This window comes from Paecilomyces variotii, assembly GCF_004022145.1.
Source record: "Paecilomyces variotii strain CBS 101075 chromosome Unknown C8Q69scaffold_2, whole genome shotgun sequence".
Lineage (NCBI taxonomy): Eukaryota > Fungi > Ascomycota > Eurotiomycetes > Eurotiales > Thermoascaceae > Paecilomyces > Paecilomyces variotii.
In genome coordinates, this window is record NW_021167141.1 from 3,397,601 (window position 1) to 3,424,295 (window position 26,695).

General features: G+C 49.6%; 12 protein-coding genes across 12 annotated transcripts; 5 read left to right on the plus strand and 7 right to left on the minus strand.

Moving 5' to 3' along the window:
• Positions 1-174: 174 nt before the first annotated feature.
• On the minus strand, positions 175-1,934 carry C8Q69DRAFT_169826 (putative NAD dependent epimerase/dehydratase). The gene is made up of 3 exons (XM_028625758.1): positions 1,204-1,934; positions 599-1,147; positions 175-538 (listed from the first exon to the last, which is right to left on the minus strand). Exons 1-3 carry the CDS (start codon positions 1,672-1,674, stop codon positions 512-514), a joined length of 1,047 nt encoding a protein of 348 aa, XP_028488057.1. The 5' UTR covers positions 1,675-1,934; the 3' UTR covers positions 175-511.
• C8Q69DRAFT_169888 (40S ribosomal protein S8) lies at positions 1,935-3,045 on the minus strand. The gene has a single exon (XM_028625759.1). The coding sequence runs from the start codon at positions 2,705-2,707 to the stop codon at positions 2,195-2,197; it is 513 nt and encodes a 170-aa protein (XP_028488058.1). The 5' UTR covers positions 2,708-3,045; the 3' UTR covers positions 1,935-2,194.
• On the plus strand, positions 2,973-4,739 carry C8Q69DRAFT_458845 (RNA recognition motif-containing protein). The gene is made up of 4 exons (XM_028630030.1): positions 2,973-3,288; positions 3,333-3,499; positions 3,558-4,408; positions 4,488-4,739. Exons 1-4 carry the CDS (start codon positions 3,251-3,253, stop codon positions 4,650-4,652), a joined length of 1,221 nt encoding a protein of 406 aa, XP_028488059.1. The 5' UTR covers positions 2,973-3,250; the 3' UTR covers positions 4,653-4,739.
• C8Q69DRAFT_458846 (hypothetical protein) lies at positions 4,719-5,876 on the minus strand. The gene has a single exon (XM_028630031.1). It carries the CDS (start codon positions 5,522-5,524, stop codon positions 4,916-4,918), a length of 609 nt encoding a protein of 202 aa, XP_028488060.1. The 5' UTR covers positions 5,525-5,876; the 3' UTR covers positions 4,719-4,915.
• Positions 5,877-9,502: 3,626 nt separating this feature from the next.
• On the plus strand, positions 9,503-10,818 carry C8Q69DRAFT_485425 (isocitrate dehydrogenase LysB; the record flags this gene model as incomplete). Its single annotated transcript, XM_028631828.1, has 4 exons — positions 9,503-9,527; positions 9,581-9,621; positions 9,747-9,916; positions 9,981-10,818. 4 exons carry the CDS (start codon positions 9,503-9,505, stop codon positions 10,816-10,818), a joined length of 1,074 nt encoding a protein of 357 aa, XP_028488061.1.
• A 154-nt stretch (positions 10,819-10,972) lies between these two features.
• On the minus strand, positions 10,973-12,724 carry C8Q69DRAFT_169799 (hypothetical protein). The gene is made up of 3 exons (XM_028625757.1): positions 12,063-12,724; positions 11,473-11,988; positions 10,973-11,369 (listed from the first exon to the last, which is right to left on the minus strand). Exons 1-3 carry the CDS (start codon positions 12,247-12,249, stop codon positions 11,119-11,121), a joined length of 954 nt encoding a protein of 317 aa, XP_028488062.1. The 5' UTR covers positions 12,250-12,724; the 3' UTR covers positions 10,973-11,118.
• Positions 12,725-14,190: 1,466 nt separating this feature from the next.
• On the plus strand, positions 14,191-14,716 carry C8Q69DRAFT_169796 (hypothetical protein). The gene has a single exon (XM_028625756.1). The coding sequence runs from the start codon at positions 14,298-14,300 to the stop codon at positions 14,670-14,672; it is 375 nt and encodes a 124-aa protein (XP_028488063.1). The 5' UTR covers positions 14,191-14,297; the 3' UTR covers positions 14,673-14,716.
• Positions 14,717-15,381: 665 nt separating this feature from the next.
• On the minus strand, positions 15,382-18,570 carry C8Q69DRAFT_458865 (hypothetical protein). Its single transcript, XM_028630032.1, has one exon. It carries the CDS (start codon positions 18,087-18,089, stop codon positions 15,600-15,602), a length of 2,490 nt encoding a protein of 829 aa, XP_028488064.1. The 5' UTR covers positions 18,090-18,570; the 3' UTR covers positions 15,382-15,599.
• Positions 18,571-19,469: 899 nt separating this feature from the next.
• C8Q69DRAFT_458866 (hypothetical protein) lies at positions 19,470-21,212 on the plus strand. Its single transcript, XM_028630033.1, has one exon. It carries the CDS (start codon positions 19,769-19,771, stop codon positions 20,996-20,998), a length of 1,230 nt encoding a protein of 409 aa, XP_028488065.1. The 5' UTR covers positions 19,470-19,768; the 3' UTR covers positions 20,999-21,212.
• On the minus strand, positions 21,210-22,118 carry C8Q69DRAFT_496663 (hypothetical protein). The gene is made up of 3 exons (XM_028632268.1): positions 22,094-22,118; positions 21,817-22,032; positions 21,210-21,761 (listed from the first exon to the last, which is right to left on the minus strand). The coding sequence occupies exons 2-3, from the start codon at positions 21,995-21,997 to the stop codon at positions 21,556-21,558; spliced, it is 387 nt and encodes a 128-aa protein (XP_028488066.1). The 5' UTR covers positions 21,998-22,032; positions 22,094-22,118; the 3' UTR covers positions 21,210-21,555.
• A 746-nt stretch (positions 22,119-22,864) lies between these two features.
• On the plus strand, positions 22,865-25,141 carry C8Q69DRAFT_170458 (F-box domain protein). Its single transcript, XM_028625761.1, has 2 exons — positions 22,865-24,741; positions 24,836-25,141. The coding sequence occupies exons 1-2, from the start codon at positions 23,355-23,357 to the stop codon at positions 24,955-24,957; spliced, it is 1,509 nt and encodes a 502-aa protein (XP_028488067.1). The 5' UTR covers positions 22,865-23,354; the 3' UTR covers positions 24,958-25,141.
• Positions 25,142-25,611: 470 nt separating this feature from the next.
• Positions 25,612-26,646, minus strand: C8Q69DRAFT_170835 (hypothetical protein). Its single transcript, XM_028625762.1, has 3 exons — positions 26,289-26,646; positions 26,029-26,071; positions 25,612-25,747 (listed from the first exon to the last, which is right to left on the minus strand). Exons 1-3 carry the CDS (start codon positions 26,522-26,524, stop codon positions 25,715-25,717), a joined length of 312 nt encoding a protein of 103 aa, XP_028488068.1. The 5' UTR covers positions 26,525-26,646; the 3' UTR covers positions 25,612-25,714.
• Between the last annotated feature and the right edge of the window lie 49 nt (positions 26,647-26,695).

Genomic DNA, 26,695 nt, shown 5'->3' on the forward strand with positions numbered 1-26,695 from the left:
CTCAGCCGGCGGCTAGTTAAGACAGGCTTGTGATGTCATAAGGAAACCAACAAGACGTCCAGGATTGACTATCTCGAGGAGCTTTACGCGCGTGGCATGGAAGTGAATCCCTGGACCAGCGGCTGCAGATGGCAGCGGTCAAACCTGAGGGATGAAGTTGCAGTTGCAGTGTTCATGGACGCTATGCAAGGCCCCGGACAATTAGCCAAACTGTCATTCTAGAGACAGCTTGGGAGAGTGGCAGGACGGGTGGACACAACAGCCTGGGTACGAAATCAAGATAGGGATGGTTTCCTCGTGGGTATTGCTGACATGGTGAGGCTGTTGATTCCTCGGTGGTGAAGGGATGAGGCTTAGCATTAACAATAACTAGATGACGATATTGGCGCAGTGGTCTCATTCATTCGTTGAGACGAGTTCCTGGAAGATAATTGTCCAATATAGGCGTTGATCTTTTACCTACAGCCTTCAATTGGCGTTTCGCCTCCCTCGCGTCGGGCGGTTAGACCGGTCAACCTCTCAAGCGACGAGCGTAATCCTGGGCTTCGATGAGCGGGACTTGACCCACGCATACAACCGTTGGCATCAGAGTACTCACCTCACAGCTGAGACGGATGGCATCCTCGATCCCAACACGGGCCTCGTAACCAAGAACTTTTCTTGCTTTTTCTCCGTTGGCATATCGGGTGGAGCAAGCATCTCTAACGCTACCCCTGCTGAGCGTTGTTGTTGCCCCAGACATCCACGTAAAACACTCTGAAAAGAGCCCTGCAGCCCAAGCTAGGCTTGCTGGAATATGAACCTGAAATTGCGGGATGTGCCCAAAATGCGCCCATATCGCCAAACAGAAGTCGCGGAACGTGATGGGTTCATTGTTTTGAATGAAGAATGCCTCGCCAGCAGCGGTCTTTGAGGAAGTCAGGTTCTCGGCCGCCAATACGTGGGCATCTGCAACATTCGTTACGTATGTCACGTCCCAAAGATTAAGGCCATCGCCAATGATGAAGGGTGTCTCCCATTTCTCGATACATGCATGAATGGCTGGGACCAATTGGTAATCCCCTGGTCCACAGAGCACCGACGGCCGGAGAGCGCAGACTGAGAACGTGGAATCGGATGCTTGGAGGACAATGGCTTCTGCAGCTGCCTAGAATAGAATTAGTAGATGATAAAACAGCCATTGCAACCATGGGAAGTCCAGACCTTGGACTCTCCGTATATGAGTGACGACCGCGACGTTGGCCAGCGTTCATCAATATTACAATAGGGCACGCTCATATCATCCGTGATTGCACAACAACTGCTGGTATAAACAAAGGCCTCGACTCCTGCTTGTTTTGCTGAGTGAAGTACATTGTCTGTACCTTCCACGTTGATCTTCCAGACCAAGTCCTTTAGCTTTCTGCCATACCTTTCTCCGAGCACGGGAACTATTCCTGCTGTATGAATGACAACAACTGGCTTAGTTTTCAGGACAACCTCTTCGATCTCACGTCGAGCCGTCACATCAGCTTTGATGAATGTGATGTTAGTTGGCAATTCATGTGTAGAATCGGGCGGTCTTATATCGACGATCGTGATAGCACACTCCGGGTGCTTTTCAGCCAAAGCTCTGGCTGTTGCGGAACCAACAAAACCGGTGCCGCCAGTGATCAGGACCTTGTTGAGGATCATTCTGCTCTTCTATGAAAACAAGAAGCAATGATACGTATGTACTAGCAGTTTAGCGATGTTCTTGACAAGGCATTCTCCTATCCGTTCAGTTTTGGCCAGCAGGGATGTACTTAACGGGACCGGCGATCGCGGGAGCTCGTGACCTGTCTTGCGTTTGAGATTGAACCCGACTCGAGACACCACCCTGGACTGTAAAGGTTTAGAGTTGCGACATAGCCGTGACAATAGTTGTTGCTACAGAAGCAAGGAAAGGAAGATCTCGCCAACGAACCTTTGCCAAGAGAGTAGATTTCGGCCGCTGTTTTATCTGCCATGAGCCTCAATGACTATGGACTACATCATTTAAGTCATCAAAGAACCGAGTAATTGATACTTGTACAAGGAGAGTTGGGCGTGGAAAGGTACAAAGTGATAGCGTTAATATACAGACCCATGATCTAGGTATATCGAAAGTCGCGGACCAAGAGACAATGCGACTGACCAAACTCCGAATCGATGCAGAAGACATCACATCCCGCATTTAAAGAACCCTGCACAAAACGAGACCTCCGACCTTCTTTTCCACACATTCTCTGGCTTCTAGAATCCCTCGGTCCGTAGACAGGAAAAGGCACTCTCCAGGAGACCGCAGGCCCTCAACGTATCCACTCTTCTCGCCCCGAATGATCTGGCGAAGTCCGGGGACATCCAAGTTTATTCTCCTCTTGGGCTTGCTGACCAAGGTCATTTTGCTCAGAACCGGTTCGCTCTGCCAATACTTCAGTCCGAGCCACAGGCGTCTGGAGGCAACGTTGGATTGCGTGATGGGCTCGACACCTTGCGACTCATCGTTCACGGAAGGATGACCAAGGAGAACATGTGGAGGCGGAGGAGTCGGTCCTCCTCGCACTACTGACGAAATGAATCCGGCATTCTGAAGGGCGAGGGAAAGTTTGAGGTGGAGGTTGGAGTTCGGAATGGATGTCAGACCCAGGCGTGCCTTGGTGGCATTGTTAAGGTGGGAGCAGACATGGGCCAGATTGACGAGCGACATCTTGAATCGTTTGATGAGCTGAATTGGCCCCTAGGGCCTCGTTGACAGGTGAACAACTGGTTTTCCGGTGTGCTGCAAGGAGCTGGTGTCTCTCGAGTATGAGCAACCCATGTACGTCTCTCGTAAAGGAGATCTCAGCGGAACACTTACAGCAATTAGTGAGTATCGTATATACGACAGGAGACAGCGCGAATATAATCTGGAAGCCGATGAAAACTATCGCGACAGCAGCCAGAGTTTCCCCGGACCTCGCGATGAAAATTTCGGAGAAACGATGCGACGAGCTCCGCGCCGACACGCTTAGCTTTAGCGGGGCGACACTTCGGGCAATCAGCTTCGTTATCAACCATCTACAGGCCTTGTATAAGCGCCGGGCCTCTTGAGCACAGCAACCCTGCAGGCGCTTCACAGCCAGTAAGTAGCCTCTCCTCCCTTGTCCCCTATAAAAGCCTTTGTATCGCCTCATTCCTGTGTACCCGTTCTTGTTTTCTCCCCATTTCCATTCTATCAACTAGTTACATTGAGCTTGAGCCTGTTGACGCCATGCCTCCGTTACCGGGTGAAGAGCGTATGCTGACACTGTAAGTTAGAGCCCCCGCTGCGATCATGTAGCTGATGCGTCTAGTTTCGCGGATATCCACTCTTATTTCGCTGCTCCAACTGCGAAACCTCTTCATCACCGATTCGACAAAGGTTCCTATCTCTATATCTATCATGACGCTGCGCGGCGTACAACCAGGATCGAAATTGCAAACAACCCAGGAACTCCTGAGCAGGATGCCTTCAATGGAGGTTTGTTGGCATGCTCTACTGTATCTAGGTGGGCTTTGAGAGACTAATGGAGCTTCAGCGCTGGACCACATCCGTCTTCAACACTCGACCAAGTTTCCTACTCGTTGTACATTGATTGTGGACGGCAACGCTCCGGGACAGACACCATCTGCGACTGCGAACCCTCTGGAATGGCGCTTGCCCTCTGCTGATCCCCGCGACGAGGGAAGAGTCGTCTTCCGTCTCCATACACTCGACATTTATCTCTGGACAGTGGATGATGCAAATCTGTTCCTTGATACTCTTGAGCATGTGCTCTCTCCGGGGCAAGTTGAGACGGACCGACATCCACCACTCTCAACCTCCCAAGGGGCAGTAAGCAGTGTTGTTCAACAGCTTGAGAATGTCGCTATAACAGACCCCGCCTATGCGAATGGACAGACGCGAAATTCCCGAACAGAACCACCAACCATGCCACAACAGGCGTCGCAATCTGCCGCAGAACAGCCCAAGGAGCAGACTGGAGATTTGAACTACGCACCACTTGCTTACAATCCTGCTGCTCCTGCTGCCCCAGAACCCATTCAGCATCGCGAGAAGACCCCTCCACCGGAAGATGGTGTTGAAGGTACCGGGCTTGCAGCGGCCGCAGCAGCAGATCACGGTCACCCATATGCCTCTCCACCGCTCTCAGCCGGCTACTCAACACCTCCCAGTCACCAGCTACCCTACACCGTTTCAGGTGCAATGCAGCCGAGCTATAGCTCTCCACCGCCAAGTGCAGGACCCAGCCTGGAGTCTTTCCCTTCTCACTCGTCCGTACAGACTCCCACCAGGGCTCTTTCGTTTTCCGGTCCCCCCGTAGCCGGAAATCCTGTAGCTGGACAAGGAACCATGTCTTTTGCTCCTCCACCGCTGGCTCCGAACTCACTTTCCTACAGTCAGCATCCTTATGCTCCGCAGTCCCTTTATCACCAGCATAATCAGCCACAGTATGCAGACTACTTACAGAACCAGTCTGTGTCCCCGTCCGTCCCACTTGGGGGATACTCGAATTTCTCGTACGAGCAACCTCACCAACACCACGGCGATCGCAGCGAGTACGATGTGCACAGCCAGGTTTATAGACCCACTGAGGCTGAAGCCAGTAGTCGCAATTACAAACATTCCGTGAAAGCCCTGAAGAATCCCGGTCGACCACACAAGTTGGAGGATAAAGCAGCGCGTCTCGAGAGTGGTGTGAACAGGTTTATAAAGAAGCTTGAGAAGAAGATCTGATCTGCACTCGATTCTCTGCTCTTTTCCATTTCTTATGCTTGTTCTTCCCTCATGTGCCTATCTGCAGCGTTGCATTGCCAGTTTTTAAGATCACGATACCCGTTGTAGTTTAAGTGATCTAGTCATCTTTAGCCAGTCTTTTATAGTCGATATTGCTGGTTAGACTCTGTCTCCATCACTGAGAGAAGGATCCCTCCGGCAAAGGATTTTATTATCCTCGATATCAATATCGCCTGGCTGCGAAATCCTCCTCTTCTGTGGGAGGATCCCCCTGGTATAAGATTTCACATTATCCTCAATGACATCAACGTTGCCGGCAGCGAGATCTGCCATCTTGCTCGTAGAGCCAGCCTCAAATTGCTTGCTCCGCTTATCCTCCTGTGAGATAGGAATCTCCTCTTTTGTTTTTTCAGACGAAATCGAGCCAAGTAGCACAGGAGGAGTTTCCATATTGGCTCGATCATTAGCCTTCATCATCAACTCACTCCTGTGCTTGGGATGGCAGTTCAAATATATCCTCCATTCCCTTGAGGTTAGATATGGGCGGATATCTTGTATCTCCCATTCTTCTGGCTGGTAGGAGCCAGTTATTGGTGTCTCTTTGGCATGGGCAGAGACCGCTATTGGTTCCTCCTTGGCATGGGCAGAGACGTTCTTAGCTTCCCCCTGCGTTGTTGTGACCTCCTCATACGAGAAGTCTATAACTGGGCATTTGCCCTCAAACATCCCGGGATACCATGGAGTGTACGGTGATGGGTAGGTAGCCATATCTCACTAGAGATGCCGTACAACAACGTGGTGATGTGGTTGACCAGACCTCCCCTTGAAAATAGGGGTTTCAGTCTCTACCTAGGAAAAGGACTTGGGTCAAAAATTTTCGACTTCAGTGCGACCACAAAAATCCCCAAACTAGGCGGATTTTGACGCTGAAAAAACCACTGTATGGGTAATTAAAACCCAAAGAACACGATGATCAAATCAAATTGGTTGTTCGACAGGTAGTCGTTGCTGTAGCTCAAGGGTTTGAACGAGGGCGGCATAAAAGGAAGCGGTGAGAAGCTTGCTTGTTTACTCAATAGCTAGGTGCCAATGTCACGTGATCTCATAGTGCACAAGGGGGTGTCCGATGTATGTATGTACCTGATCTCTTGCACGTTGAAACTCTTCCAATAAGATCATATCAATATTATCAGTATGTATGAACAGATCCCCCAGCCCGAGAACGTGAAAGCATGCCGTTAAGGACAAGAAATATCTATCTAATCAATCTCATTGAATAAATAATAAAGCTAAGACGCCAGAATAAGGTATACTCTGCCAGACACCAAGGGGGGAAGATTCCGAAAACAGAAATGCGGGCTAGACACACAAACTCTGTTGACCTACCAAAGGGCACCAAAACAAGATTCGAAAGGATAGGTTTATCAAACTCCTTACAGTAACAGAAGCTGCAGGGATATCCAGATCACATGAAGAGAAACAGACAAGTCCCAATTTCGAATGAAAACAGACGAAAAAGTGGAAGATGAAAGCGTAGAGAAAATATGGGACTCGCCAGGATCACGTCTCAATTACAGGAAATAAATTTGTGTTTGAATTTGGAATAGGGGAGTCAAACCAAGGTGCTTTCAAAAAAGATAAAGGTTACTATCACAAAGCTGCCTTGTAGGATTGTCTCACAGCTCAGTAGCTTTCCGTGATCTCGGTGAAAGCAGGAGTCTCTTGGGCTTCGACCTCCTTGATTGTCTCATCAGCAGGAGCATCGACCGCGGCTGCGATTGGGACATCCTTAGGCTGTTCCGTCGAAACTTCAGTTGGCTCTTCGATAGCGGTTTCAGGGCTGGGTGCAGAGGTCTGCTCAACGGCTTCGGCCTTGGGTTCTTCAGCGGGAACCTCTGCTGGAACCTCTGCAGGAGCTTCAGCAGGAGCTTCGGTGGAGGTTGGTGCTGGGGCATGAGGTTCTTCAGCAGGGGCTGCAGCAGGCACTTCAGTCGTTGCCTTGGTAGAGTCTTCAACAGCTGTTTCTACTCTACCCTCGGTGGAGTGCTCCTTCTCTGGCTCTTCTGGAACAGGTTCTGGTACAGGGACAGGCGCGGAGTGGACTTTCGATTCCGTCTCGGGCTGATCCTTTTTGGGAGACTGAGTCTCTTCCTTCTTAGGCACCGCCTTTGCTTCCTTGCCCCTGGAGGGCGTACGAGCACCTTGCTCGGATTTTGCAGGACTTCTCCGAGGTGTCCTTGTCGTCCTGGTCCTTGGGGGAGTCTTCGCTTCAACCTTCTCGTGAGTCTTACTGGCAGAGCTGGCAGTCGGGCGCATCATCCTTGCCAAGAAGCTGTCATCGACCGTCTTCGTGCCTACAGTACTAGTGCGAGACTTTGGCCTGTCACTGCCTGGAGAAGCAAGCGATGCTCGAGAGGGCTGTCGCGGAATATTCGAAGCGGGAACCCGCGGCGATGCTCCTGTTGCGTCCTTCTTCAGAGTAGAGGGCTTCCGCGTAAGACCACGCGAGGGTGTCTGCGCACGGTTTGGTGACTGAGAAGCAGCTCCTGTCTTAGCAGCTGAGGACGCGGTTGGCGCTGTCATAGAAGCTGGGAGGCGGACAGGGCGTGTAGGTGACTTTGACTGAGCCTTCCCATTGGGGGAAGACTTCGTCGTCGTCTTTTTGGCAGAGTCTCGAGAGGCTGGGGAAGATCTCGACGTAATCTTGGCAGGCGGGTTGAGCGACGGTCGACTGGGCTTTCCGGCTACTGTTTTAGTAGGTTCCTTGCTAGCAGGCTGCCGGCCAGGAGTCGTATCCTTCGATGCGCCTTGGGATGCCGTACTGGTGGATTTCTGCGCACGAGACGGGACCGGGGACCTGGCCGGCCTGGTAGGTGAGGTCTTTCCGTTGAGTTTAGGCGTGGAGTTGTCTCTAGGCAGAGATAGGCTCGATTGCTCCTTGGTGACCGGCTTTGAGGTTGTACCTGCTTTCTCAGCCACGGTCTCCGTCTTGCGTGCTGGCTGCGTCTTTTCGTCTCCAGGGGAGACTTCAGTGCTAGCCGCTGTCGGTCCATCTTGCGATTGACTCTTGTCGGGTACAGAAGCTTTGAGGATGTTTCCAAGCGCTGATCTAACTTCGGACGAGCCATTGCTTTCGGGGCGCTTCTCCTCTCCCTTGGTGCTGTCTCCTGAGCCATTTCTGGGAGGCACATTATTTTCCTTCTCCGACATTGCCGTTATCGTCGAATATGGATCGTCCCCGTCGCTGGACCTTAGTCTCGACGGGCTCAGAGGGGTCTCTCCATCGTTGGACTTTCGTAAGCCCCCAAAGGGACCGGAACGACCGACATTCTCGACCGCGATGAAGCTGGCTCGTACCTTGGAAAGCGGCCTTCCGTTGCCCGAGTTGTCTGAACCGGCCGGAGAGCGTCCACGGGAAGGAGGTGAGGTATTGTCATTTTGGCTCTGGTTCTCGAACTTCGCCAGCAGACTGCGGACGCCGCCTGCCGACGGAGTTCCCGACATGGCTGGTTCTGAGATCGAGGCAGACGAAGGGCGATGTTGCGTCAGAGGAGCAAGAGCATGGATAGGAGGGAGAACGGCAAGCGCTTAGGATGAGCCGGGGTAGATGAAGCTTAACAGCGTGTTCACTATATGGGTTCGACAGTCCGTGGGGACTATTAATTTAAGCGTAGGGTCAAGCGGAGGTTATGAAACAGCCAGAAAGGCAGTCGACTAGCGGGCAAGGGGCCTGCGGTTCCCTTAGGAGTAGTAGTCGGACAGTCTGAGAGTTGCTGGCGAAACGCGTCGGACTAACGTGATGTAAACAGACCCAGCCAGTGCAACGGTGACACGGTTAGTGGGGGGAACGCAGCATCTGGCAGCACTGATGACAAGAAAAGGGATAAGATAAGACGAGGAAATCGAAAAAAAAGAGAGGAGGCTCGGTGGGAAAAGGATAGATAGAGAGGTTCATGGAGAGTTGATGGCTGATGCAGGGGGGTTTGGTATAACTAGCGGCCTCAGGCAGCAAGTTTCAGGGGTCGGCGGATCCGCTGGATGGGCATTATTTTATTTTAATCCGTTTAATCCGTTTAATATAGTAAACGTAGTCGTCAGTGATCAATAATCATCCCAAAGCGCGGAATCCGGGGATCCGTATGAAGCTTCTAGGCTTCTAGCTAGAAAAATCCACGGCCGTTATGCCGCTGCTACCCGGTGGTAAAGACGATCGAGCGTTGTCCTCTTTCTGTTGCTACTACGGAGTAGTTAACTACTATCCGAATACCGCGGGGCTCTCCACGTTGCTGTCACGTTGACTGTCTGGATGGCGGTGGCTCTAATTGGCGATTTCTGTCGATCACAGAATTCTTGTACAGTAACGACATGACATGACACGCTGAGCAAGTGCTTGATTCTGTCTATACTACTGTATTAACTTACCACGTATGATTCCTCAGGAAGTACCATAGTCAGTTACTCCCGAAAAGGGCCATTATTCGCATCCACGACAGAACAGATAGCTCAACAACAACATGCCACTTCAATCCCCATGGCTTGCCCCTCTTGCATATGCAACAACGGCATAAGACATCTAGTCTAAGCGTCTAACAAACACTTGCATCCTCTCAAATTCCGCTTCTTCTTTTACCCCGGAAACTCGAGCGTAAACACTTGCCGGCCCAACGTTCTTCCGTGGTCCGAACAAAAGCCTCTCCTCTCCGCCTCCGAAAAGCGGACATCGCTAGACAAAGCAAAGCATCAACGATGGCTGCCAGAACGTTGCGGATAGGTCAATTGCTCTGTGATTTCTTGGTGTGAATAATCTTGCTGACGGAGATGCAGGTCTGATCCCTGGTGACGGCATTGGAAGGGAGGTTATCCCGGTATGTCGAGGCCTGATATTTCTATATTGCTTTGCGGCAGCTTTTTTCTACCCTTTGTCTCCGGTCGACCGGCCAGCCAGTATTGCGTGCATTGAACTGACAAAGGATTGTGGTTGTTCTTTCAGGCCGGCCGGAAGCTTCTCGAGTCTCTGCCTTCATCTTTGGGCTTGAAGTTCTCCTTTGTCGACCTCGATGCCGGTTTCGATACCTTCAAGCAGACCGGCACTGCTCTCCCGGACAAGACGGTCGATGTGTTGAAGAAGGAGTGTGACGGTGCGCTGTTTGGTGCGGTCAGGTATTAAAAATACATGTTCGATACTATATTAAGGGCAACCAACCTGACATGTGTCTTTCTCCAGCTCCCCCAGCACCAAGGTTGCCGGTTACTCTTCTCCGATTGTCGCTCTCCGCAAGAAGCTCGACTTGTACGCCAATGTGCGCCCTGTCCGGACCACCCCTGCCGCTGGCAATCCCATCGACCTGGTTATCGTCCGCGAGAACACTGAGGACCTCTACGTGAAGGAGGAGCGCACGCATGATACCCCCAACGGCAAGGTTGCCGAGGCTATCAAGCGCATCTCTGAGCGCGCCTCCTCCCGCATCGCTACTATGGCCGGTGAGATTGCGCTGCGCCGTCAGAAGATCCGCGACACTACTTCCACTCCCTCCGGACGCTCCAAGCCCATGGTTACCATCACTCACAAGTCCAACGTCCTGTCGCAGACTGATGGCCTCTTCCGCGAGACCTCGCGCCAGGCTCTGGCTGCCCAGAAGTTCTCCTCCGTCGAGGTTGAGGAGCAGATTGTTGATTCCATGGTCTACAAGCTCTTCCGCCAGCCCGAGTACTACGATGTGATCGTTGCTCCCAACCTGTACGGTGACATTCTGTCTGACGGTGCTGCCGCCCTGGTTGGTAGCTTGGGTCTCGTCCCCAGTGCCAACGTCGGTGACGGCTTCGCTATCGGTGAGCCCTGCCACGGCAGTGCTCCCGATATCGAGGGCAAGGGCATCGCCAACCCGATCGCCACTCTGCGCAGTGTTGCGCTGATGCTGGAGTTCCTGGGTGAGGAGCCCGCTGCCGCCAAGATCTACGCGGCCGTTGATGCCAACCTCGATGCCGGCGAGTTCCTGTCTCCCGACCTGGGCGGCAAGGCCACCACGCAGCAGGTCCTCGATGACGTTCTTAAGAGGCTGTAAAAGTTCATGTAATGTATTACGGTGTATAGTCCAATATCTCATCTGGGATGGCATTTTGGATCGATAAAAGAAAAAGAAAATTGAAGTGGGTCAATCGTTCCTATTTTCGAAGCGCGCATAAATGCGAGGAAAAGATCAGAAGTTCTATATCATAGACTCAAATCGCTCTATCCTGAATAACTTTTATGTAGACCCATTCCGGATGTATAGAAAAGGAATTAACGCACGCAGCACAGAACTGCCTCGCCCAAGGGTAAATTTCAAACTTATTCCACGTCGTCGAGGCTAAGTTCGGCCTCTTCAGGCAGACTTGCTCGGACGACCACGACTCCCATTGTCTTTATGTGTTTCACCATCGACGTTCCCGTTCGTATTCATATCCCCATCGGTGGCATTTTCCGGTAACCAGTCTCGTAGAAGAAGCGTGAACAGAACGACGAGGTAAACATGTCCCGTCTTGCGATTCTTGAGAACGTATCGTAACTTATGATGCTTCTCGTCAATGTACTTGGCTACTTGCAGGTTAAACCCAGGTAATCGAAGCGAGAAGTCTGCATATCGAAAAAACAAATAGTCAGTGAAAATCCTCCACTTTCCAAGACGAAAAAAAGAAAAGAGCAACTAGAATCAAGGAAGTATTTATTAATTACCCACCATTGAAGACTAAATATGGATTCCCAAAGTCAGCCATATACGCCCTTCCCGGCTGGAGTTCGAAGTTCTTTCGGTTCTGGTCCCAAAGGAAATGCTTCCTTCGCTGGTCCACTGTCTCTGGGATATTCGCTTCTTTCCTGACTTCCACACCGGAACCCTCCGCACCCTCTTCTATAATGCGGTCATGTATGGCCGGTGCCTTATTGTTCGATGATGTCTTATCTCCGATGCGGAACTGATTCCAGCTTGCGAGCGCAGGGCTGTAGAGGTATGGCTTGTCGGCATATGCGTCTCCATCTAGTGCGGGATCAAGCACCCATTTCACTATGCGCATTGCGGCATTGAAACCGGGCGGTAGACGGTCACGGATAGGACGCTCGAAGTCATTTCCGAAGATAAGGTCATCGCCGTTTATTGGGGTTTTGGGGACCAGTTGCATCGCAATAGAATACTGATCGTTCTGGTGGAGGGGGTGGGAGAAGTATGAGCTGCTCTTCGGGGAGCCATCGGGGTATCCTGTAAATACGAAATGAGAATAAGCCTCAGTTCTACAGAGTCGTCTTTGAGTGAGTATATTCGGCGCAGCATACCTGTATAGTCTTGGATGCGGACACACACGCTCACAATCGCGTGCTCGTTCTCGAAATGTAATGTCTGGTCCTTATTGACTGGGACAACCTGATGTGTCTTGGTATCATAGTCGGGGCCTGCTGTGACCTTTAATCGATATTTCTCATGCTCCCCGTTCGGACTGCGACTCTGGCTTCGGCTCCTCATCTCGCACTCGTGGGTATGCGAAGTATTACCTGCACCAGGAAGGAAAAAGGAGAACTGAGTTGAAGATGACCAGGCAAATTGTCGAGATTCACTATCTAACTATACCAGCGCACGCGACATATCAACCAGGGGGGTTGTTGAAGCTAAACAGGTGTGAGCAGCCTCGAGCAATTGTAGGGTAGATAATAAGGAAGGACGAAGCAGATCTGCGTCGTCCCGAGACAATAACTGTTTCCATTCAATGAAGCTTTCCTGATCTATTTCCCAGGCCACTGGAGCGCAATGGGTCGAGCCACGCCATGCTGAGCTAGTCTATCTCTTTGGCCAGAATGAGACATGAAGGCGACGTGTGGCGGTTGACAGCATCGTTGAAAGACGTCATCGTCACAGCCTGAGCGGGAAGCCTGCTTTTGCTCGATCCGGATTCAACGCTGAGGTGGACGACTTCGTTTTCCCCAAAACGGATGGAGGTCGATAAGAGCCAAAGGACAGTCGTTTCAGCTGGCGCGGAGACTCGACTCACTTGGAAGTCGTTGTTTTGCTTAAGCTGTTTTAAGGGAGGTCTGGACCCTCGTTAGTTAGTACATAGCCGCGCAGTCGGTTCCCATCTCATACATACGTACTGTACTTAACCACTCGCCCCATCACTATCTAGTTAACTGTTAACTACTGCAATCTCCACACATGGTTCGTTGGCAGATGGGAAGCAACCGCGCCAATAACGAGATATTTCGTTGTTTACCAAGGCCATTCTTCGAATACGTTCCTGCGATAATTGGAAACTGGAAGAGATTATCTCAGACTCAGCGACTAGTTATCTAGTGCAATAACATGTCACTCCAAGCTCTTCCAGACGAGCTACTCCTTCGTATCCTCTTCTATTTACAGCCGTCTTATGCTGATGCAGCTGCACTCTCCTGACAATGTCGGCGACTGTACAGTCTCTGCGACATGTCTAACAGATGTAAATATCGCCGGATCAGGCTCAGAGATGCATCCGATTTGACCTCTGCTTTCAAGATGCTCTGCGACATTCGCAAAACTCCTCGACTTGGACACTACGTCCGATATCTTGAACTTCCTACAAATTCAGACAAGTATATTTTTGGTCTTTCATCTCCGAATCAAATATTTCTACCACGGAGGTCTGGTGACCCTGAACAACCCAGGCGGACAATGGACAGCGTCGGGAATCTACTGTTATCACAAACCCAAGGAATACCGAGAAGCTTACCACGATTTGATGTAATTACGACGGAGTACGTTGGAGTCTTCATCCATTTTCTCCTAATTCTGCTCGGTTCGATGGAAATAAGGCTAACTCAGACAGTGATCTTGATCTTCTAGAGGTCATCCGTGCTCAAACACTCGCCATCCAGTTTGTTTCCGTCTCTCCCGCACTGAAATCCACTGGTCTTTTGCTCTAGCAAGCTGGATGAGGAGGAAGCACAGTTACCTCGGCTTGTCTTACGGTTCTTTTTCCACCTGCTGTTGCAACCGGTCAACGGACCAGACCACCGAACGCCACGTGAACTGAGGGTGATCTATAAGTGACCGCCCGAGTGAAAGCACGGGGTATAGGCCACATAATACTCTAGTTTTTTACATCCTTACTGTACGTTTGGCAGCTTCGGAATACTAGGATATACTAGGATAGAACCGGTCATCTCATTTGCCGATGTGGCATGAGGGCTCAAAACTCGCGAGATATATCCTTCCTCTAAGCACTATGCCTTTCGTGTATTCAATGCTTTCTAGACTAACCAATGCCCTAATTTTAGTCATGTGGACAATGAGATACTTACGGGCCATATCCCTTTCTAAGGTGGTATGAGTTCCACAACGCCAACGTCTTCTACGCGCATCATCTTTCCATTTATCCCCCAGATTCCCCAAATTCGAACGAACTAACGGCAGCATTTCGGATTATCATTTTCGCACTAGAGCAGGATCCATGGAATTATAGCCGACCAGTGCAGCCGCCGTCGCCAACGTACTTGAAGCGCCATATCCCCCGGGACCTTCGCAGTGGTCCTGATCATATACAAATGTTGAATGTGGGTTTTGTAAACAAAGTGACGATTGCACTTGAGATGATTGACTCATATAATAACATACAGACTGATGTGCATCTTATGGTTCCATATTTTGAAATCGCCGGACATATTATCTTTGAGTTTGTGGGGAAGAGGGACCTGTCTCTACTCGCGACGATCAAATCGACCAAGTGCGATCTATGGAAGGGAGACTCAATGTTCACGATGGAGCGATGGGAGTTTTGGAAAGATCGACTGCGATGGGTAAGTGAGCAGGATGAGCTGCTGGAAAGGACACGAGATGATGCCCGGAACCTGATACAACTGATGCAGGGTATTGAACAACAGAAACTGGAAAAAGAACTCGGCGGACAAGTTTTAGCTTAAACACATCTTAGAAGTCTACGTATACCTATATACCGCCTTGACCAGACATTGTACCTCTGAGACTAAAATGTCGTAGGTAGGTAAGATAGCTAAATATCATCGTCCTGAAACGAAGGAACGTTATAAAAGGAATTACAAATCCTAGGCCTGCGCCATGCTGAGTTAACGAATTGTACAGCCGACTTTGCGAGAAGCCTCGTCCTCTTGCTCTGAAATGAACGAAGTGAGAGGAAAGAGGAACCACGTACCGGACCTGCCAATAGGCGCAACTGATAACTAGTCTTGGTGAGATATAGCCTCAAGAGCGAGAGGTGACGGTTGAGAAGCCTGGATGCTAGCATCCATGGTGTCTAGGGCGGTGGACAAGAGGGTCATGCAAAGGAAGACGATTGTTTGGATGATCGCGGTGCGATAGTTGGAAGTTGAAGAAGGGGAAGGGACGTACATATAAGTCGTTTGGGACATTATTTCAGATCTTCCGGCCACTCAGGGGAGACCAAGTTCTGAGAAGTCTATATCAATACGCGAGGTAAAAATGCACATGCTATACGATAAGATTCAGGTATGATTAGAACTTCGACTACATGCACTACTATTTTCATTAGGCGATAGTCCACACACCTTGTCTTTTGGTGCATCTTTCGGAACTATGTAACCGTTGGATGACGTCGACAATCCATGCTGCGGCTCGGCCCGTACCTTGGAACAATGAAGATAAAGTCTGATGAATTCAATGAATAGCATATATTATATGTTACATTGGTCTTGTAAAGAGCGGGATATGCTGAAACATAGAAACACATCGAGCGTGTAGCCAAAAGACAAGCACCAACCAGAAAACAAAAGGGATCTATGCATAGTGACTGAACATCCGGAAATCCTGAAAAGAATGAAACGCCGCCAACCTGTATGCCTTACCCAGGACAATTAGGCCTTGGTAGTCCTCGTCTCCTCAAGACCTGGCAGCCCAGGGAGATCAGGTTCGGAGCTGATGCACGCCTGGCTTGCGTTATCATCATCTTCGAGTTCTTCTTCTGTAAGCACGCCGAAGCCAACACCGCTGTCAATCCTTCGCCTGTGCCTTCCCCGTCCCACTTCCACATCCACGAACCTCGTCATGCTAACGGGCGTGATGGGCTCGCTGCCAGGCATGGTTGCTTCTGACTCGAGATCGTCAGACATAATCTTCCAGTTCGCAGCACGGACCTTCGAACCCCGGCGCTCTGCGTTGATTGCTTCTTTCATGTAGGCGAATGATCGTGCTTGATCTGCAGCCCACTTATCCGCAAGCCTATTCCGTGCTCCAATTTCCGCCTGTAGGCGTTCTTCGAGACTAGTATTTAGTCGTCGGAGTTTTTCGACTTCTGACCTAGCATCGTCAAGAGATGTTGTAAGTTCAGAGAGGCGAACGTTCATGGACCCAATCTCTTGGTCGTGGAGCTCCAACTGCTCTGCTGCCTTGCTCTCCATGGCCTCGACAACTTGATTACGTTCTCTCTCTAGAAACTCAACCTTGGCAGTCAGGTCGTCGACCCGAATCTGATTCTGCTCGACGGTATCCTGCAACTCGCGTACAAGATCCACATTCTCAGCTGCGGCTGATTCAGCAAGGCGACGGGCCGTCTCCTCATGCTTGACCTTATTCTCAAGGATCAAGATTGTCAATTTATACCCTTCCTTGGATGCGGCGGCCTCTGCTTCCATGGACGTAATGAGCTTCTCCAATCCTCTCACTTCATCATGATACTTGTCTAATGCTGCGTTTAGCCTGTCAATTCCGACAGCCTGATCATTGCCTCGTCGTTCCAGTTCTTGAATCCGCATCCTTGCATGTAACATGTCTTCAGCAGACGAGTCAATAGTCTCTTCAGGATCGTGAATCTTCTTGGAGGCAGCCTCGTATCTGAATAAACAAGCGTCAAACTGGCCGCGCAGCGCCTTCTCACGGCCAAGCGTGCCTTCATGGAATTCTCTTTCTCTTTCCAGCTCGTTCGCGAGTCTTTTGACTCTTTCAACTAGAGCATTGAGGGTGGAGGATCCATCTTCCAGGCCTACACTGGGTGTCTCCCCAGGAACAGCACGCTCCAGTTCCAGTCTGGCGGAGCGGAAGCGCTGACGCAGCTCTGCAATCACTTCATCGGCATTACTACCAGAAAATCCCATGTCTGCAAGGGCACCCCGTACGGACTCGAGGGCAGAAGAAGCCTCAGAAGCGCGCGCAAGGGCCGCTTTCAACGTTGGAACAATCTGGTGCATGAAGTCAGGTGGCGGCGAGGAGAGGCGCGAGCCATCATTGTCATCCGGGTTAGAGGAATCGATATGAGCGCGCCACTCGTTGAATAAATCCTTCTTCTCTTGTCTTGCCGCTGCTAGGTCAAGTGACAATGCGACCATTTCTGCTTCCTGGTGAGGATCAGCTATGGACGCATGTGCAGATGCATCATTAGTGATCGGAATCGTGTCGCTAGTCGATGCAGGACTCAGTGGAGCGCCAAATTCGCGAGAATAGTAACTCCGGAGATCTGAAGAGTTTGACATAAGGATTGTGTCGTCGCTGATAACGCTACCATTTGTCATTATTGCATCCCCTTCATGGTCCGCCTGATGATCGAGGGCACCCCATGCGCCAGCAGTCGACTGTGAAATCTCGTGTCTTAAGCGGCTGACTTCTGCTTCCAATTCTGCGATCTTTCTCTTCGAGTCTGAAGAGATTTCTCCCCTTTCACCATGATTTTCATGATTTTCGGTCGGGATCTTAGTGTTCTTGATGGCCTCTAGCTCTTCTTTCAGGGCCGCGAGTTCCACGTCCTTTTGGCGCAATATCTCCCTGGAATTTCTCAGATTCTCGCGTTTCTCCCGCTGAATTTCATCGATTTCTTTACTCAGCCCAATCCTCCGTATCCGCCTCTGGGTCCTTTCGTCGAGTATCTGACGTAGAGGTGTGAACTGAAGCATGCGCGGTACAGGAGGCAGTTCGATAGGAAACGTAGGGTCTTGAAGACTCCGTGTACTCTCGACAGGTGCCGATTGTCGCCGCTGACGACGACTAGGAGTAAGATTATACGTTTCGTTTTGAGCGATGTCACACTCCTCAAATGAAGTACGAAGGATCGCCGGCGTCAGTCCGGTGGACCCCTCCTCAAATGGTTGTAACTGAGGGCCGGGGTCCGAAAAGCGCACTTTCTTCTTGTTGCGTCTCCTTGGGGTCTGACATGACGCGTTCACTGTATTGTTCTCGCTTGATAGCTCTTTATTCCTTCGCGTATTGGAACGAGTTATAGCCTTTGCCGTCTTCCTGTCCAAATCCTGCAGATCATTGTAGTCGTGATTGAGCGATGATATCGAGCTATTCCTTCTCTTGCGACGCGTAGGTGTTGACCTAAGTCTAGTCACGATGCTCTCGCTATCTGACGCCATTGTGGATTGGCGTTCTATCCGCCGTTGTTGGTCTTGGATATAAGCAGTGGCAGTATCTAGTCCGTTATCCACACTATCAGCCTTGAATTGGATGTGCTCCGAGGTGAGGGCAGGCAGTTTGTATTAGGAGCAGCAAGACGCGTGTATGTGATCGAGTAGGCGAAGACAGTTCACAATGGAATCTCCATTCCACAGCGATAAGAGATATACCCACCTCGAGGCAGAGACAGGACGCGGGTGCACGGCTTGACCCTGCAGGAAATGGTGCAGGGATCAACAAATGTAAAAAGGCTTCGGTGCTAAGGAAATGAAATGCGCGTAATGAATTCAATGCGGTGTCAGCATTCATAAAGAGGAGTTGGAGAAACAAGCGTAAACAGACAATTCTGAGAACGTGTAGGGAAATAGTAAACACGACGACCCCCCGACACGTCTGCTCCGTATTTGAAGGATTCTTCAACTCAAAATATCAACTATGTAGTCTATCCTCTTCGCATTTTCGCAGGCAGCAATTAAATCCCTCTGGGATCCTGCGGGGACAAGCCATGACCATATTACCGGATTTGGTCAAGGTAAACAAACGCGCAACCGCCGATGCTATACCCGCCAATCAGAGAGCTTTCTTCCTTGCAGCTTGGGGTTTGGCCTCATATTTTGGTGGAGCGGTCCAAGGCCTCGTTCTTGGAGAGTAAGCTTCTTTTCCATACTTATCGTGGAGAACGGACGTGTCGGACGCGTCGAGAGTGTGTTGATTGATTGGACATGGGGTTCTTGACGCTAGGAGGGATAAATCGCCTTGGCTCTTTGGCGGATTCCGACTCCTTGGATCATTCAATCATGGCGCGTAGAGTACATCATGTCCTCGAATCGCGCAACAATGACTTGCAACTACGAAGCGAATTTTTTCAATCACGATAGGAGTTAATACTCTTTTATACTGGACCTAATCACGCGGTGCATACTTAGGTTTCCCCTCCAGATTTTCACTACACTGAATTTTATTCAAGTTAACTACTTACTAAATTATTCAAATATGTAGACTCTATTTTGTTAGCTCTTAAAGATTCAAAACTATTAGAGTCTACAGTAAAGCTTAATTGTATAAAAATTTGCTAAAAGAAATATAAATCTCCTTTAGTCTTTTGATCCTTTTCTCTATTCTTTTGTTCGCTATAGTTTAACTCCGAGTTTAAGTTATTACTAATGCTATTCTATGACTATCACAGTCCTTTATTTAACTCTAAGGGGAAGTTCTGTACTCATACCTAGGTATAATATTCCTGCCGTGGTCTCCTCTGGGTCGTAGTAATATCCTGCCTAGGCCAATATATAAATAATCGATATTCACCGCGGAGTCATCTTTTGTTGGTCCATCACATGGGGGATTTGATCGGGCCAGGGGCGAATCACGTTATCTTGCCTTCCACTTGCTTCCTGGAGAGGTGGCAAGACATCATCTATCGGAGCCCCGGGAGAGCAAGAGCTAGTTAGCCATCATACTTACCAAGTTGGTGACACTGCTAGTTGATAGCCTTCAGTTTCTTCTGCCAAGTACGATCTACGACTATAACCTCCCACAACTCATACTCTTCGAAAGCCGACCTCTATTCAGTCTGCTGCCATTATCACAAATCACTCATCTCGACGTTGATAGGTCGACAGCAGAATCTCCCATCGGAATGGATGACGCTTCCCCAGAACCCGAGCGGACAGCTACCACAGTGCTAGTTCCTGACGAGAGATGCAACGTGCCGTCTCAGGAACGTCTAACTCTGCTTTCAGAGTTCAGAAAAGCGATGAAACGAGATAAGATACGAGCTCCGTTGTGGGCTTTTCTCCAAGTCGCGGATATTGCACAATTGCAGTCACTGGTCGAGGCAGCCGAGAATATCCCCGAATTCTATTTTTCCCTCCTTGAGGATACCTGCTTCAGCATTGTCTTGAATTGGATGCAGCGCAGACTTATTTCTCAGTCGGGTTTATCTGTGTCTGGAACGTCATCTTCATCACCATCGGAATCTTCCAAGAAAGGCCGGGCGGAGAAGCCGAAAAGACTCGCAAAGGAGAGAGATCAGATGTGTGTCTTGACGAAGGCCACTGTCTACCAAGTTGCTCATATATATCCCCACTCTCTTATCCATGCCAGTCCACGGCGCAGTATTGATGCGGCAGTGCCTGGATTCTGGAAGCTACTGTACGCATTCTTTGATGCGGAGAGAATCACGAAATGGCGATCTGAGATCTTCCGGGACCCAACAGATCCATCTAAAGCATTTGATGGGTGCTTTAATATGATCTGCATCAACTCACAGGCCCATGAACTATGGAATAGAGGTTTTTTTGCACTGAAACCGATCTCTCTTTCGGATGACAAAAAGACTCTAGTACTAGAATTCCATTGGCAGCCACGGCCCAACCATTCACAATTAGACACCGTTGATATCTTGAAGTGCCCAGGTTCGTCTGAGGGCCTGGATTCTGTGGAGGATAATGACTTGACAACTCGAATTGGCAATAGCAACAAGAGACGTTTCATCAAGACCGGCGATAGATTTGAACTACGGACTGACAATCCATTTACACACCCTCTCCCCAGCTGGGATCTTCTGGATATGCAATGGCGTTTGACACGGGTCGTGTCAATGTCTGGAGCGGCAGATGTCTACGACGACAATGATGATGACGACGATGACGATAGCATCGATGATGCTGCCGGTATCGAGGATCGTCCAGATATTTTTTCCTGGGTCCCATCGCCGTCGAGAATTCAGAACGAGTCCGATGATAGCGAAGACAATGATGAATTCGAGGATTCGTTTACTACGGCCTCAACCAACCCCTCTCCTGCCAAAGTACGAGAGACGCTAGGGAACACTGCCACGGAGGAAGGAGGTCCCATTGAGCTATAATGCTCTGTTTTTATTTGACTAAAAGGCGTCAGGTGTACCAGCTACTAACCGGTAATGGCACATACTGATATGGTCCACGGGTAATATGGGAACGGGAAAATGATGGTGCTGGCGGCACTATAATTATATGGGCTTTAGGTCTTATCTCACTAATAGTCTAATATAGAGTAGTAATAGGATAATATAGGATAATGTATTATTTACTTATATAGGCCTTTCCCTGACTAGCCGAACCTGTGTGTTTTTAACTGCAGGCCTAACAGAATTATTGCTTGTATTGGACCATAGCCAGAATGTGTGAGGTGACTGGCTCGCTTATAGGACCAAGCACCTTTTGAGCAAGGAATTAATAATACAAAATACAAATAAACCAGAAAGGCACACAAATAATAATACAAGTGTGAAGCAAAAGAATATCAGGTGGTAGGTAGCAAATACTGCTAGCAGAGAGCGCTATTGGGGGAAGCAGTCAGCACCAGGCAATACCAGGACTATCTCCAAATACCACTGTAGAGCAAGGTTATTGAATGCTGTATATACATCCATATCACACCTGTCTACAAGCCATGGCAGTTATACAGGAAGTCATTATGACAATGGGCGAGAGGCCCATTTGTCGAAAGGTAATTTTGCGGGTAATTCTCCTCTTTGAAAGTTTCAATAAACTTCTGAAAAGAATCGTGGAAAGTAGCAGGAACCATTTTGCTTTTGTCCGCAAATATAGTCGCATGCTTATTGATCAGGGCTATTGCCTCGCTGTTTGCTGTAACTTTATTAGTTTCACTTTTATTGGGTTGGAATAAGTAGAAGAAACTCACGATCAACCTCAAAACAGATGACTGATGGCAATAAGCCATTGATTTTGGCATACACATCATAGTCCTGCCGCATGCCCGCTCCCATGTATAGGAAATAGCGGAAGTCGACTAGACGACTAGACCAAAAAGGAGAACTCCTCAGAGGTCTGGTCCTAGCTGGATCTAACAGCATACACATCATAGTACTGCCACATGCCCGCTCCCATGTATAGGAAACAATCACAAAGACAGTCGCCATTATAGGCAACACAGTTCCCCTTTCGTATGTGATAGTAATTGACGGAAGTCGACTAGACGACTAGACCGAAAAGGAGAACTCCTCAGAGGTCTGGTCCTAGCTGGATCTAACATTATATTTCTGGTTAAGCGAAATGTTCTCCGAAAGGATTCTCTCATTTCGTGATTCCAGTACCTGTAATCTGCCATAGATTTCCTCCAAGTTGGCCCATGCATTTGGGAGGCATTCTGATTTGTAACAAAAGTATGATCACGGAAAGCATCGATAGATAGGGGCCCATCTGCTGCCGTTCGCAGCTTTTTTCGTGACTCGTGCTCCATTATGTCTTTAGAGTCAAATTCCACAGTTGCTGAAATCAACGCGGTCGCCAAATCCGTATTTCCGCACGTATTCTTGTCGGTGTGGGTTTGGGATTGTGGAAGTGGTATCTGTTTGGGCGATTGGCCCAGTTTTTCTCTTTGGCATGGCGACAATGAGAGAAAATTTGGCAAAAAGAGGGGATGGATGTCACTTCTGAGTACTAGCTTCACTCGGTCAAATTCTTCCCTTGGTTACAGCGGTGTAGATAGAGCCTTTGAAGTGAGTTGTAATAGTGAAGACCAGCTGAAAAGATCAGCTTTGGGCTAAGTAGGCAGCCAACCGAGCGGCTCGGTTGGCAGATTCGATTGTTTGGCTCAACTTCCCCATAGAAAAGGTATCTACTACAATGTAGATTGTGATGAAAAGAGGAATAATGACGGGGCGCTCATTCCAGCAGGTGATGGATACTGTGACTTACCTAGCAACGCTAAACCTCATAGCAGATGGCAGCGTGGACGCAGCTTGCGCGTAGTTAAGCTCATTGTCGAACCGATGATTATGATAATGCATGATAGCATGGAGGAACGAGGAACTAGATAAGTAAACAAAACGAAGTTTCTTAGCTTGTGAAGTTAACTTTCTGCTAGCAATAATAATGAAGATGGAACTGCAACTTCTCCAGGCGGGAGGATTCACGGTTCGACCCACCTGGCACAAAGACTGCGGAGATGGAGTCGCTCGCCGGCCAGAGAAGCTGTGACGTTCCGACTGCTTCCAATAAGTATTGACTCCGACGTCTCAGATATCTCTCCGTCTCTGAGATATACAAAAACAGTCATCGCGCTCATGGAGCAGTTGTCACATCCAGACTCTTCTTCGTGATGTCATCGGCATCGTCTTTCTGACGATCCCCGCAACCCCTCAATTACACTGACAGGCAAATCCGTGCCTGATACCTCCGAGCATATCGTTCAATCTGGCCGGGGCTACGAACTCTTCCATGGATTCGGCGCACGGTGAAGATGAGCCCGGACAGAGTCCATCACAGATGGATAATCCAGAGGTATCTACAATAGCAGGAGTACAGACTGAACAGCAGAATACAGACAGCACAGCCACTGGTACATTGAGCCCCGATAAGGCTTCATTAACAGAACGCAAGGATAAACAAGATTCAACTCATGAATCGAGATTTCTGAGTCTGCCGCCAGAGATCATAGATCAAATTCTCTCTTATGTTTCCGCCAGGGATCTCGCATGTGCCTCGACTACCTGTCGTACACTCGCGAACCATGGTTATAATGAGTTATTATGGGCAGATATTGTCAATGCAAATCTGCCGTCCAAGATCGACACTCCAGGCCCCTTTCCGTCCTTCCGAAGTCTATATGTCGCACATCATCCTTACTGGTTTTTGCCGCGAAATAAGATCTGGTTTTCCGATTCTGCGCATACGGGGAACCTGATCCTCACACGGTACGATAACCGGAGGGGGGTAATTGAAGGCTATCGAGTAGTAGCAGAGAAACGATCAATGCAATTTCAGGTGTGGGAATACGATCCTGAAGTTGTCATCCAGTCGTTCAGACCCCGGGTACGGTTATGGCTTGACGACCCGGTCATTCTACTCAAGAACACCACATGTGCTCCTCTAAGCCGGAGGCAGTATCTCCACGGGGAAATTCGCATGCCAATGCCTCTTGAGTCGCAGCATGTTTACAATTCTCTTTCATTATGTACTGGCGAAATACCTCCGGATGAGAGAGCCAGCCCCGACAAGCAGTGGCCGCCTCTGACCATCCCCTGCAAAAACCGTGTGTACCGGAATGGGGCTGCTCACTGGTCAGAATGGGACAGTCGGCCACAAAATATAAGGCAGGTATCAGAATCTGCCTTCCGCGTGAGACGCTGGGCGCATTTCCGCATGGGCCTCCCTATATTCGCGGCAGGAAGCAGTGAGACGATGTCGACATACGCAACGCTGGAGCCGGAGCTCTACACTCCCACAAGAGAGAAACCATATCAGGGAATATGGGTCGGGGACTACTCAGACCACGGATGCGAGTTCCTTCTCTTTCTTCAGCGAGACAAAGTAGCCGGATCAGCCTCGAGTGCCCTCGAACAAGCCGAAGACGGGAGCCGTATTAGTTTGCCCGAGAATGAAGCGGCCGAACAGGACGAACTTCAAGGAGGTGGTCTTATCCAGAGAGGTACTCTAGAAGCGATTAAGCTGACTGGAGATCCAAACGTCCCACGGGGTGAGATCTCGTGGATCTCAGAAGACATTGGGCCTGGTGGCCTAGTGCGGATAGCAGAAGAGGATCCGTTTCGAGGTGCCAGAATGGTGAGGAGTCGAGGCCATGTCGCGCACCTTGGCTTCAGAGATGGTACGTGTTCATTTTTCTTGTGTTTCGAATACAAGAAACATTTTTTCTATATTCTTGCGGGGAGTTTTGATACATGTGCTAACGGCAAGAACAGACAAATTCCTCTCCAGTCAGCTCATTCTCATCTCTCGAGACTGTGTAGCACATTACTGGGAGGATCTAGACCATATATCTTACTTCTACCGCGTCGATATTGACGAGTTACTCCGCACATGATTGAGGTGAAGGAATAGCTTTCCAATTGAAAAGTCCGGTTTCCTTTGCTTCCGATGTCCTGGAACTTTTGGTTGCACCTGCTTCTCAGACCAATCGCTGTACAGGTTGGCCAGTTATGGTTTCGAATGTCTCCCGAGTCACAGTTAGGATCTCCCATAGATCTGCATTCGATGCTCTTTTTCGCCGACTCAGTTCAAACGCCGGATACGTTAGAACTGAATATGGATGCGGCTTGGCCGCAGACGTGTCTACAACCAGCTTCGCCTTCTTGACAGGGTAAATCTCGCGCCGACAAAAGACGGCGTCTATGCCTTAACCTTGTGTTTCAATGGATATATTCAACAAACAAATGAGAGGTAGAAGAAAAGATGCATTGTTCGAACAAGAAACAAGCACTGGATATCCTGATAAAACGTTCCCAACGCCGGTTCCCACGCGGAGTCAAGGACATGAGATTGAATGATGCGCCCAAAGAAAACGAAGCTGTATCGTCACCTCTCTCTCTCTCTCTCTATCTCTCACTCGCTGCTGCCTTTTTCGCACAGCGATAACACGACCATCCTCCCTCCTATACCGGGTCTCCAAATCTCCTTAGCCTTATCAAACGACCGGGACTAGTCCACCCCGAACATCCGTCTCGCAGAAAATTCACCGTCTGCGCTCAAACCAGCCAGTAGATCCCAGAACGGCCACGGATTGATCCATGACCCATTCGCCAACACCGAGGTAGTTCTCGACCCACTTCTTGACTTCTTTGTTATCGGTGAGTTTGTCTGAATTGAGGCTGGGGCTGTGAAGGTCTCGCGCGTCCGCCAAAGGGGGTGAGCGCGGGACAGGGCAGTTAGTACTTCGTTTGATCTTTCCATGCGCAACGAGTGCTTTCCTATCGCGATAAACACTGCTGGGGTGCGAATAGAACAGAGGGCGCTACATGCGAGGAAAGAGATGGCAAGGAATGGAAGATAAATGGAGTGCTCCGGAAGCCGGGCAGAAGTTCAGAAGTAGTAGAACTTGTAGTGATGGGTAGGTAGCGGGGGATGGGAAATGAACGATGGGGAGGGATGTATTTACGTGAGGCCCGTGGATCGCTTTACTCCAGCCAGGAAGGCGGAGACTGTGAAAGGGAAAAAAGAAAGTCAGTTTAGTCATTCAAATATACTTATACACGATCGCATTTTCGAGACATGAGCTCTTCATCATCACCGCGAGGGAAGGGGGGAAGAAGGACATACTGAGTACCGCATCGAAAGCGTAATGGGTCAGGCGGCCGAGCTGGGCGTTCCAGTCAGACACTCCGTATAACCGCACGTATTCGCAGGTAAGAAACTTACCACCATGATGACGAGATTCTTCTTCCTAGCAAACAGACTCCGTAAGAGACAGGGGGGTGATATATACAGGAGAATAATAACAAGTTCAGTGTTCGATCGTCAGCGCTCTTTGTATTATTGTCCGGTGGACGGGGAAATCGGACATCCGCAGTTTTGGATCGATGACCTGCCACCAGCGCCGGAGTCAGCCCCCCCGCCGCTCCCCAGCCTCCCCACCAGATATGACACGTGAGCATTTTTCACATGACACCTCATCCTGGACCCATCACCTGCCTAATGCAGAAAGGCTACCGAAAAGGGAAAGAAGCTCAAACGAGATCTGCTGACTAACACGAAGAAACGAACTGGGCGGTAAGCGATACCACGTGACTGCGCCTACGCTCCTATTACGGAGTTCTTAACAGCAG

Bases quoted from the DNA above. Each gene is read 5' to 3' on its own strand.
- C8Q69DRAFT_169796 (XM_028625756.1), top strand. From the start codon at position 14,298: ATGTTGAATGTGGGTTTTGTAAACAAAGTGACGATTGCACTTGAGATG.
- C8Q69DRAFT_169799 (XM_028625757.1), bottom strand. From the start codon at position 12,249: ATGAGGAGCCGAAGCCAGAGTCGCAGTCCGAACGGGGAGCATGAGAAA. The intron at 11,989-12,062 runs GTATGCTGCGCC...TCGTATTTACAG, and splicing joins CCGCATCCAAGACTATACAG to GATACCCCGATGGCTCCCCG. The intron at 11,370-11,472 runs GTGGGTAATTAA...TTCGATATGCAG, and splicing joins TCCATATTTAGTCTTCAATG to ACTTCTCGCTTCGATTACCT.
- C8Q69DRAFT_458866 (XM_028630033.1), top strand. From the start codon at position 19,769: ATGGATGACGCTTCCCCAGAACCCGAGCGGACAGCTACCACAGTGCTA.
- C8Q69DRAFT_458865 (XM_028630032.1), bottom strand. From the start codon at position 18,089: ATGGCGTCAGATAGCGAGAGCATCGTGACTAGACTTAGGTCAACACCT.
- C8Q69DRAFT_170458 (XM_028625761.1), top strand. From the start codon at position 23,355: ATGGATTCGGCGCACGGTGAAGATGAGCCCGGACAGAGTCCATCACAG. The intron at 24,742-24,835 runs GTACGTGTTCAT...CGGCAAGAACAG, and splicing joins GCACCTTGGCTTCAGAGATG to ACAAATTCCTCTCCAGTCAG.
- C8Q69DRAFT_458846 (XM_028630031.1), bottom strand. From the start codon at position 5,524: ATGGCTACCTACCCATCACCGTACACTCCATGGTATCCCGGGATGTTT.
- C8Q69DRAFT_170835 (XM_028625762.1), bottom strand. From the start codon at position 26,524: ATGCTCACGTGTCATATCTGGTGGGGAGGCTGGGGAGCGGCGGGGGGG. The intron at 26,072-26,288 runs GTAAGTTTCTTA...TCCCTTTCACAG, and splicing joins AGAATCTCGTCATCATGGTG to TCTCCGCCTTCCTGGCTGGA. The intron at 25,748-26,028 runs GTAAATACATCC...AGACCTTCACAG, and splicing joins AAGCGATCCACGGGCCTCAC to CCCCAGCCTCAATTCAGACA.
- C8Q69DRAFT_169888 (XM_028625759.1), bottom strand. From the start codon at position 2,707: ATGTCGCTCGTCAATCTGGCCCATGTCTGCTCCCACCTTAACAATGCC.
- C8Q69DRAFT_169826 (XM_028625758.1), bottom strand. From the start codon at position 1,674: ATGATCCTCAACAAGGTCCTGATCACTGGCGGCACCGGTTTTGTTGGT. The intron at 1,148-1,203 runs GTCTGGACTTCC...ATTCTATTCTAG, and splicing joins TCATATACGGAGAGTCCAAG to GCAGCTGCAGAAGCCATTGT. The intron at 539-598 runs GTGAGTACTCTG...ATCGAAGCCCAG, and splicing joins CCATCCGTCTCAGCTGTGAG to GATTACGCTCGTCGCTTGAG.
- C8Q69DRAFT_496663 (XM_028632268.1), bottom strand. From the start codon at position 21,997: ATGATGTGTATGCTGTTAGATCCAGCTAGGACCAGACCTCTGAGGAGT. The intron at 21,762-21,816 runs GTGAGTTTCTTC...ATAAAGTTACAG, and splicing joins CATCTGTTTTGAGGTTGATC to CAAACAGCGAGGCAATAGCC.
- C8Q69DRAFT_458845 (XM_028630030.1), top strand. From the start codon at position 3,251: ATGCCTCCGTTACCGGGTGAAGAGCGTATGCTGACACT. The intron at 3,289-3,332 runs GTAAGTTAGAGC...TGATGCGTCTAG, and splicing joins GAAGAGCGTATGCTGACACT to TTTCGCGGATATCCACTCTT. The intron at 3,500-3,557 runs GTTTGTTGGCAT...ATGGAGCTTCAG, and splicing joins GCAGGATGCCTTCAATGGAG to CGCTGGACCACATCCGTCTT.